We start from the raw sequence: 11,319 nt of genomic DNA on the forward strand, positions 1-11,319 counted from the left end.
CCAGGACACCTCTGAGGGTGGCTGCACGCCCCGGCCCTGCCTTCACTACGGGCAGCTCGGACCAGCTGCACTCCCACCCCTCCCCTCTCTCTGTCCCTCTCTCCTGATCTGCTTTTCTTCCTAATGCTTATTAATCCCTGGCATTATAGCTTTTGTTTATTGGGTGTCTCTCTTCCGCTAGAATGTCAGTCCCCTGAGGGCCTGCCTTGGTCTCTTTTTTTTTGTCCCCTGCTGCTGGACTCCTGGTGGATAAAACTGACTGGCACACAGTAGGTGTTCAGTAAATGTTTATGGAGTGAATGGACACACAGAAGTGCATATCCTGCGGCTCTATTCAGACTTCAGGTTTGACTCCTGTCTCTTAATGGTGAAAACAAATAAGGAAACACAATGAGTTGCAGAATTCAGTGTCCGGTGGGTAAAAATTAGAAGCCTATTCAGAAGCCTGATAGGAAACTTGACAGAACTTTCCCTTTCAATTCTTGATAAAGTCACACTGTCTACTACAATAGAGATGTCTGAAAGGCTCATTCCATTGCATGTAACAGCGCATTTTGTGTGATTTTAATTTTTTTTGCCAAGATGCTACACTGCCTGATTCAGTGGAGAAGAGCACGGTGTGATCAATTAGATGTGCTTTGCCTTGGTGTCTCATCTTGATTCCCACATTTTTATCTTCTCTACACAGGGCTTATGAACAGCTCAACGTGAAACACGAACCTCTCCAGCTCATCCAGCCTCAGTTTGAGACGCCGCTGCCAGCCCTTCAGCCAGCAGTGAGTAGGTGTGCGTGGAGCATCTGGCTGCAGAACCTCGGTCTGCCCTTCCCTTGCCAGCTGGCCTCACGTGGAACAGGCCTCCTCGTGGGGTCACGTGTGTCTGGCTCTAAATATGCAGAGACCAAGCCTGTTAGTATTCTACAGGTACTTCCATTTGATGTGGTTCTCAACTGAGGAATCAAGGGCGTGGACCTCTTTGGCTGCTAAACATTTCCCATCCTGTTGGGTTGAGGGCATATATGAGAATTCCTGGGTGAAAAGGAGGAAGAGCTTTGTGCTAGAAAGCTTTGAGCTTTCCAGGCAGCAGGCACTGAGATTCATAGCACAGTTCTCATAGCCCAGGGGCCAACCATGTGTCTACAGGTTATTTTTCAACATTCCAGTTCAACATAAGCTCCACTTGCCTTTGGAACTGTCTTATGCTGAACTTTTTCCTGGTGGTCTAGTGGTTAAGACTCCATGCTCCCAATGCAGGGGGCCCAGGTTTGATCCCTGGTCAGGGAACTAGATCCCACATGCTGCAAATAAAGATCCAACAACTAACACCCAGTGCAGCTAAATAAATAAATGAGTATTTAAAAAATTTGTTTTATCCTCCTATATTCTGGAATGTTACAAGGCAGTTAACTGGCTACAGCTTGGTAGCTTGAAAATTGGCCATGGTGGAGGTGTTTATAGAACAGAAAATGACAAATGCTACAGATCAGGCCTCTTGTTTTAAGTGATAGCTCAGCATTTAGCAGCACACTGCTGGTTCATGCCTGTGAACTCTGGCTCTTAAGTTCAGCACTTTCTATATTAATCTACATCCGTTGCCCTAATTTCTGTCATGATTAGATGAGAAACAATCAAAAACTCAACACAAATAAAAGCCTGAGAAGCCCCAAGCTTTGTGTCCTTGAACAAGTTACTGGGCGCTGGGACGCCCGTTTGGTCGGCTCGGTGGTGTGGTTGGAGCTGGTTCTGCTGGGTTGCCTCCAGTGTGCCGCCATCTTGCTTGCTGTGGCCTCATGGGTTAGGGCGGAGGGGTGACGGGCGCTGGGCGTTCCATCCTCTTGTTTTCCTTCTGTCTCATTCCTGTCAGTTACGGCTCTGGATATGCTCTTTCATAAAAGACCTCATTGCCTTTTAGGTTTTCCCTCCTACTTTCAGGGAATTACCACCTCCTCCGCTGGAGCTATTTGACTTAGATGAGACGTTCTCCTCTGAGAAGGCCCGGCTTGCTCAGATTACCAATAAGTGTGAGTTTGGTCAAATTTTTGTTTTCTTTTGTGATCTTTAGTAAATTGTGAATTTCTGAGATTTGCCATGGGAGAAAGTTTAGTTTGTTTACGGAGAAGAAAATAGGAATGGGAGTATATAAAATGACAGTTTTTCTTATTTCATGTAAATGATGTTGACTGTAAGAGCCAGTTAGCTCAGTGAGTTAGAGGGCAGGGCCAAGCGGAGGCCAGAATCTCAGCTTTAATTCCTGTGAGTCTTTATCTCTGACCTGTTGAGTGACCCCAGGATGAATCCTGACCTTGGCTGCCACATAGCAAATCTAGGCCAGAGGTCATAGGAGCACTTGAATAAGAAGATTCAGTTAGGTCCAAAAGAATTACAGAGACTTCAGACTGGAAGGGACCCTAGAGAGTCCAGTGTGCCCACCCTGACCCACGGGTGAGCAAAGGTCCCGGGCTTCACAGCTGCTCCGTGAGTGGCGCTCCGACTCTCAGCCCAGGGCTACTCCTAACGCGCTCTGCCCCCAGCACATCACGTGGGCCTGCACACGTGTGCTCAGAGACATAAAAGTGACCGTCCATTCCGAGGCAGTGACCCCACTCCTGGGAATCCACCCCAGGGAGACAAGTGAAGGTATACGGATGAGACGACTACTTTATTTATTTAAAAAACAAAATACAGTTGGGAATAGCCTTAGTGTTCAGTCACAGGGGAATGGCAGTAAACTGTGTCGCATTCAGTCAGTGGGATAAAACGTAGTCGTTATAAAAGAGCTTTACAAAGCCCGGGGTGGGGACACTGAGTGAACTGGAGATTCCTAAATGAAGAAAGCAAAATAGAAAATTGTACCTGTGGTTGGATCTCAACTATGCAAACATCTGTATATGCTCAGAGACGAGAGAGGAGTATGCAAAAGTGAACACAGTTCAGTGTCAGACACTGCATTTCTGTTCCGTTCCAGATATTGTGGTAGGTGCTGCGCAATCAGATATTAGTAAGACCCAGTAATTACCCTGTAGGAATAATAGACCTGTGAAGGATTAGATGCTTTGCCCCAGCATTTCTGATTCTAGCAGTCTTATCTTCCAGAATTTCTTGTAGAAATGCAAAACAAAAAGGTACACCTATAGAGCTATTAATTGTATCATTCAAAAAATTGACAACAGTCTAACAGCCTATCAGTAGGAAGACTGGTTTAAAAAAAAAATATATGAAACAAACTGTTGAAAGATGACCATAGGCTTTGACATGGAATGTCCATGTTACACCATTAAATGATAAAGACAACTTACAGAACTATTGTAGTCTGATCCCTACACATGTAGGGATTTTTTTTTACACATGTAGATATGCAGGCATACATAGCAGTATTTATCCTAGATAGTATTGGTGGGGATTAGAATGAGATATCATTTCTACCATAACTTTAAAAATGCAAGTCAGAGGGTAAAAAGAAAGAAGTTACAGTCTAGTGTAAGAAGGGCAGTAATGACTATCCATTCTTGATATAGAGCCGGAAATTGTTTCAGAGAATTATGGGTGATTTTCTCTTTCATTCCTTTTCTATAACATTGCTATAATAAATGCTCTTTAAAATATCCATATGTCCTTCTCATAATGGTCCCTGTGGCATTCAGAGAATGGTAATTTCATTTCCTGCTGGGTGCTCCTCCTCTTTGTAATGTAGGAATGCTGGATCTGGGCATAGTGAGCCAGAACCAGTGCAGCTTTATTCTATCTAGGAGTGTCACACTTCTGGCCTACTAATTTACAAAAACAGCACATTAGAGATCTCTACAGTCTATCACTGTTTGAGTCCTTTGGTCACATTACCCAAGGGAGAGGTGTGACCTTGAGAGATGTAGGAACCCTACCGGGATATCCAGACCACAGTAAGTCTGTACTTGGGGCAGGGCAGAATCAAGGATGAATCTAACCACCCCAACTGTGCTCAGGTACTGAAGAAGACCTGGAATTCTATGTCAGGAAGTGTGGCGACATCCTCGGAGTCACCAATAAGCTCCCAAAGGACCGGCAAGATGCCAAACATATCCTTGAGCACATCTTCTTCCAAGTGGTGGAGTTCAAGAAGTTGAACCAGGTACAGAGCCCAGAAGGCCCACTCAAGTGGTCAAGTAGGGATATCATCCATATACTGGACTTCTCATGTTATATGCCATTCATTCATTCTGTCGGTATTTCACTGTCTACTAGGTGGACAAAACAGGTGATGATTTCTGCGCTTATGGAATGTGTATTCTAGCTGGAGGAGACAGACAGTAAACAATCAACATAGTATCTTAAGTATTAAATCACACAGGATGCCAGGAGATGAAACGTGGTATAAAAACAGAGCAGGGTCAGAGGGATTAGTGTCCTGAATGTGGCAAGATTCAGGGGTGGTCAGGGTGGGCCACACACACTCCAGAGCTGGCATGGGAGCCAGGACTGGCAGGTGTTCGGGGGCTGGCCACGGAGATAGCTGGGAGATGAGTGTCCTGGGCAGAGAGAAGACCTGTGCAGAGTCCCGAAGCCTGGACTCTGCTCGGCTCGTTTGAGGAACAGCAGTGATGCCCGTGTGACAGAAGAGAACTTAGCCAAGGACAGAGCAGCAGGATATGAGGATAGAAATCATCTTGCCCTGGACTGAGGACTTAAAATTTATTATGCCAGTCCTTCATCTTGTCTGTCCTTGGGACAGGATTTCTAAAATTAAATGCCCAACCACTGCTGGTAAATGGATATTCATTTATATACTACTGATTGGAGAATAAGCTGGTTCCATTTTTATGGAGATAGTTTTTAGGATATTCAGAAGCCCTGAAATACATGGATACCTCTGACCCAGCAATTTTAATCTTCAGAATTTGTCTTAATAATACAATCCTGGGACTTCCCTGGCAGTTCAGTGGTTAAGACTCCACACTTCCACTGCAGGGGGCACAGGTTCAATCCCTGGTCAGGGAACTAATATCCCAAGTACCACACCACACAGCCAAAAAATAAAAATAAAGAAATAATATAATCCTGAATACATGTCGATTTACCAGTCAGAATACTCAGCAAAGTATTGTTTTCATAGAAGAAAACCATCAGTAGGGAACTAGTTAAGTACCTAGGGTGCATACATAAGATTAAGAACGTTTAGAAGGATGTTCAAGCACTTGGGAAGACATTCATGATACAGCAGTGGGATGGGGGGAAAGGGCTATAAAACAGTATGAAGAGAATCCATTTTTCACACACACACACACACATTCTAGATGCTGAAGAGAAAGACTAGGGTCTGAGCCACCGCTGGTGGGCGCTGGCACTGCTGGGTATTTATACTGTAGGCCTCGTGTGCTAGCATGGTGCTTGATGTCAGGGTTACGGCAGTGAACGCAGTCCTTGCTGTCTGAGCTCCATGCAGTGGGCAAGGCAGGAATATATGGGCATTTACAGTACTCTTCAGATAAGTGCCAGGAAGGCACCTCCGAGGCAAGGTGTTGATAACCTGCTCAGCACTGACATGGGGGAGAGGGGGCCAAGTAAATGCCCAGCAGTACTTACACTGCTGACGAGGCAGGGTCAGGCCCCCAGGGCCAAGGTAAGAAGTCTGCTGTGGTGTTTGCATCAGTACCTTCAACTGTGTTTGCTCCCCACTCATCATGGTGGGTGGTGGGTTGTGGTTAGAGCCCTATTCTGGTCATGAAAACTTGATCCTTGGGCTGGATGTAGCCTTAAAGCCAGAGATTACCTATGTGTCCCAATTAGAATCGCTCATCAAAGTCCAAAACAACAGAGCTCACATTTTAGGTTTTGAACTGGAATACTAACATTCTGTCTTATTCCCTCCTCCAGGAACATGACATTGACACACGGCATTCCAGAACAACTTCTGAGGACCAGGCCTCTTGAAGCATCTTCTGCCTCCTGATTCTTTGTAAACTTTTTGAATTATCTCTGTTTTTTATGAAAACTGTCTGTACAGTTTTTCCTCTCTGACCTGTGGGAAGGTCTGTGCATCTTCTGTAGTGCCCAGAGAGGGACAACATTTCTTATGTAAGATATGTTCTGTTTTTTAAATGTTTGAATCTGTATTTTGACAATTGATGCATCAGTCTTTCATTGAAATCTTTCCTTTCCAGTTTTAGATGTGATTCTCTTTTATCAAAAGCATAAAAAACAAACTTAACCCACAGTCTGTTTGCCCCACTATGCCTATGAATAGGCCTCCCAGGTGGCACTGGTGGAAGGTAAAATAGTTGGTAGGTATCTTCCTCACATAGATCACTCACTCCTTCACCTCCCAGCTGCCCACAGGCTCAACCATTTGGAGGCTGTTGTCTTAGCCCACAGTTTGTCCCCCTCCTTTGAGCTCCTGAACCACTCAGTTTTATCATTTTAGGTTAGAATATAGGACAAAAGGTGATCATCTGTCCCAAGGACAATGGGAGAGATTGTACTTGCTTGAGTGTGACAGTCAATATGGAAGTGCACAATGTACTGGATACTCTAGGAACCAGCTTTAGGGAAAGCCTGAAAGACAAAGATTGCAGATCCACCACCATGTATGTAAGGGATGTGGTTCAATGGGAGTAGCTTAACTGGTGGGTTCTGTAAAGGTAGGAAGCGTGGAAGGAAGGCCCTTGGGGGCGTCATGTAACCCCAAGAGGAAATAACGAGGGCAGGGATTTAAGATGCTGTTGTAGGGACTTTCCTGGCGGTCCAGTGATTAAGACTCCACTTCCAATGCAGGGGGCACAGGTTTGATCCCTGGTCAGTAAGCTAAGATCCCACATGCTATGGTTGTACAGCCAAAATATTTGAAGGGAAAAAAAAAAGGTTCCTAAGATGCTATTGTAAGAAACCTGGCATTCTGAAATAGATTTGGTCTGGGTGTTGAAGGTCAGGTTGGCAACATCTTGAGGCTGATTGCCTGGAACAGTGGTGAAGCTAATGGAAGACAGGGATTCTAAAGGGTGAACTTGTTTGGAGCATGAGAACCAACTGAGACAATGTCAATTCATGGAAGTGGTAATAACCAGTCAATAGCTAGAAGTCCCTAAATGAGGCTTAGAAAAGATGTCCAGTCTTAATACCTTAGTTTTTCACATGGAGTTGATCACTGAAGCCAGAATACACTGTCAAGGAATGAATTTTTTTTTTTTTTTTTTAATTTAAAACCTTGGGAAGAAAGACTCAAGTCACATCCTGAATTCCAAAAGACTTATTTATTCATGTTAAAGCTGTGTTTGTAGGCTTCCATTTTCTCACACACTCAAGCCTGAGTGCAGGGTTTCTTCATTGAATACTGGGGACGGGGGAGACCACTCTGATGAAAGGGCAGAATCCAAGGGCCTACTGGGGACAAGCAGCTATGGAACAGCATAGTGTTGTGGAAATATATTTGGAATACACTCCAAAAACGTGCTCAAAAATTACCTCCCAACCCATGTGCTCTTCTCATACACTCTGGGCCTGGTGCTCCTGCCATTGAGAGGTGAGGTCCGTGATCCGTGCCTCTGATTGTGGCACCATGGAAGTGACACTGACTTCCGAGGCTAGGTCATAAAAGGCTATACAGCTTCTGCCTGGTTCTCTTGGGATACTCATCATTACAGTCACAAGCCTCCATGCAAGAAGTCTGAGGTTACCTGGATGGCTAGGTGGATAGGCCATGAATAGATGTTATGTTCTGGCCAACAGCCAACCTATACAAGCATTGCCTGCTAAACTCGTGAGTGAAGAGTCACCAATTGTCCTAGCTGAGGTCCCAGATGCTATGGAGCAAACTGTCCCTGCTCTGACCTTTTTGAATTCCTGACCCACACAATCTATAAACCTAATAAGATAGCAGTTGAAGCCACTAATTTGGAGTGATTTGTTAAGCAGCAATAGATAAATACAATTTTACTATTTTTTGAGGTAACCTTGGTTTGCAAGTTTCATGTGTACACTCCTACTTCTGTATTTCCTAGTGTTTCCCCCCTGCCCCCAGTCCCTTCCTCTCTGGTAACCCCGACTCCGTTCTTTGTACCTATGTGCTCATATCTACAGTTTTAGAAGGAACTTTTTAGATCTAATCCAAATTAACTTTCCAGTGGAGACACAGGGGCCTTGTAGACAGGGGCAGAGGAGCAGTGACTACCTGCCTACTTGCTAACCTGGAGCTTCTCCCATCACACTCCTAACTCAGGAATTCTTGTTTCCTTGGAAGGGGCAAGGCCTGTCTTGCCATGAACTTGCTTTTCCCCTTCATCTATGGATGACTTGTGGCAATGAGGTATGCTTTCCCCCAACTTCTTATGAAAAATTTGAAATACAGAAAAGTGGAAAGAGAAGTACAATAAACCTACTTTTCAAAAGTTAACATACTGCCATATATACTAAATGTATGTGTGTATAATTTTTCTTGCTGAACATTTGAAATTAAGTTTCAGTCTTTTATAACACTTGACCCCTTAAAATACATCACTGTGTAACTACAGTATACCATTATCATATCTAGTATTTAATACTTATTCAGATGTTCCCCATTTGTCCCCAAAATGTGTTTTGTATTCTTTTCAAGCTAGGATCCAGTCACATATTGGATTTCATTGTCTCTAGTCTCATGAAATCTCTCCCAACCTTGTGTTCCTTTTTCTTTAGTTTTTTTTTTTTTTTAAAGTGACATTTTTTTTGGGGGGGTCATGCCTCACAGCATACAGAACTGCCCCAACCAGTGGAAGTGCAGTCTTAAGCACTGGACCATCAGGGTTGCCCCAACATTGAATTTTTGAAGAGATTAAACTAGGTGTCACACATTCTAGAAATCTGATGGCTTCATCATGGTGTCTATGGTCCCTTCATCTCCTTTATTTCCTGCAAGCTGGAAATCAGGCATAGTGGCTAACTTTGAACAAAACATTTTTGGTGAGAATACTTCACAGGTGATGCTATGTATAATGTCAGATAGGCCCACTATTGGTGAAATTAAATTTAATCAACTGGTTAAGAGAGTGAGTAGTGGTGTTTTTAAATTCAAACATGAGCCCTTAAACACATGCAAAGGGGCTCAACATGCTCATCATTAGAGAAAATGCAAATCAAAGCTACAATGAGGTATCATCTCATAGCAGTTATAATGGCCGTCATCAAAAAATCTACAAACACTGGAGAGGATGTGGAGAAAAGGGAACCCTCTTACACAGTTGATGGGAATGCAAATTGTTACAGCCACTGTGGAGAACAGTATGAAGATAACATTTAAAAAACAGGAATGAAACTACCATATGACCCAGCAAACATGAGCCCTTTATCCCGGTTGCTGTTCACCTGCGTACACACTTTTTCTGGCACATAAGGCATTTGAGATGAAAAAGTTAACTTGAGTAAGTGTTGTTTCACACTTAAAAAAAACAAAGCAACCACAAAAAAGTGACAGAACTTGGCCTAGTAGGTAATAACAACAAAAAATGGTTGGAGATTTTATTTAATAACTCAAATACATCTCTGACAAGAGAAACGCTTGTGTCAAAACAAAAAGGAGTTAATATAGTGAGAAAGATACCTATGGGGGACAAAAGGTCTCTCCTTCCCAAAGAGCAAGGAAGAAAATTTGTGCTATCTTATGATAGATCATAGATCTACTATGCGGCTTTTGCTAAGTTACTGTTTACTTATAAAATCAAGTAAGAGAGGTTTTCAGACTCTTCCGTAAAAAGTCCTAGAAGACTCTTTATGTCTCAATGAAACTGAAGGATGTTGGAGAGAATTTCAACCTCTTTAGCCATTCAGCTCACCTTTCTACAACCAATGCTATTAATTTCTTCCGCTGCCTTCAAGAGACAGGAAGAAATATATACACTTTTAAAAGAACAATAAATCTTGCTCGTACCAAATTTTAGCATGAAGCCTACTAACGTTTCATCCTAGGGCTGTGCTCCTGTAGCTCACAATGTAAACGGTAAAAGAAACTAATCTCTTACGTGGCAAACGATGACAAACAGCACGAAGGAAACCTGCAGCGTTAGGGGCTCGTCCGGGGCTGCTGAGCCACAGAAAGGGGTCAACCGGGCTCCTGGCCGTGACCGCCACGGCGTCAGGGGCCGGCGATGTACCTGCCTTGCTCCCTCTCCCTTCTGAGCATTCCTGTCATCGTCCTCCCACGATCCGAAACGGCAGGCTCCCAGGGAGCACAGCTCTGGAAGGGCAGGACCGGAGGGATCAGCGGGCGACCACGAAAGCGGGGAAAAGATGCCGGAGACCCACAACCCAGCAGCACGAATCCACACCGACCCCGAGCGCCCGCGCCCTTTAGTGACGTCAGGCGGCGCGACTCCCGCCATGCCTCGCGCGGCGCCGGATCCGTGGCGCGTGCCTGAAAGTGGGCGGGCTTAGACTCGGGCGCCGCTTGTGAGGTTTACGCTGCCTGGCACCTTCCGCCTTTGTTTACTAGGTGGAGCGCTTCAAAGCAGGTTACGTTTCTAGTTCCCCGTCACTCTGGGAGACCAGGGACCGCCAGGTGGACTCCAAGGCCTGATTTTCCCTGTCTTAACAGAGAAGAGCGATGTTGCCTCCAAGTGCGGCCCCGGATCCTGGCAGAGCTAGGCGGTGCGGGTGGTTTCCACCCGCCTCTGGACTAGGCCTTGGTGTTCGTCGTCTGCTCCCTCCCTGACTGTGTGCCCTAGCTCCGTAGTCCGTGACTTCTTCCTGCTTGATTGCTGAACTGCAAGTGGCCGCGTTACAAAAGGAAGAACTAAGTGTTTGCGAAAGCTGATGCCCCAGAAGGCGCAGGGTAAGAGATCAGAGATGTGGGCTGGACTTGGTGTGTATATAAAAGCAGCCCAGGTCCTAGCACTCGTCTCAGAGTCTCATCCTTCTCGTCAGGCATGCAAGAGATTTGCAGTAGATGGTTTCTAAGAGACCAAATTCTCACCGTTGGGACCTGCTATATAGCACATGAAACTCTGCTCAGTGTTATGTGGCAGCTTGGGTGGGAGGGGAGTTTGGGGGAGAATGGATGCATGTATATGTACGGCTGAAACTGCCACAACGTCGTTTGTTGATCAGCTATACCCCAGTACAAAAAGTTTTTTTTTTTTAAGTAACAAATTCTCACCCTTTGCAATAGCATATGTGAGGACACAGCTAGACCTGGCATGAATCTGGACAAACCCAGGCAGGATTAATTGCTCTGTTCTGTGGTAGTGACCCCACATTTTCCCCAGTGATTGAAGAGGGACCCCTAGAGTCACCCCGATGGAACATATCCATCACTCCCCCAAAACTTCTTCGTGTCCTTTTGTTATCCCTTCTCTACAGCTGTTGTCACCTTAGATTGGTTCTG

General features: G+C 44.9%; 1 protein-coding gene across 1 annotated transcript in view; it reads left to right on the plus strand.

The window, feature by feature from the left end:
- Positions 1–7,854, plus strand: part of IFT52 (intraflagellar transport 52) — a 29,410-nt gene extending 21,556 nt beyond the window's left edge. The window contains 5 exon segments of the mRNA XM_043883871.1: positions 689–776; positions 1,912–2,020; positions 3,959–4,104; positions 5,847–5,859; positions 5,862–7,854. Of these exon segments, the coding sequence (XP_043739806.1) occupies positions 689–776; positions 1,912–2,020; positions 3,959–4,104; positions 5,847–5,859; positions 5,862–5,887 (382 nt within the window). The 3' untranslated portion in view covers positions 5,888–7,854.
- The last annotated feature ends 3,465 nt before the right edge of the window (positions 7,855–11,319 follow it).

Source organism: Cervus elaphus, chromosome 23 (assembly GCF_910594005.1).
Source record: "Cervus elaphus chromosome 23, mCerEla1.1, whole genome shotgun sequence".
Classification (NCBI taxonomy): Eukaryota; Metazoa; Chordata; class Mammalia; order Artiodactyla; family Cervidae; genus Cervus; species Cervus elaphus.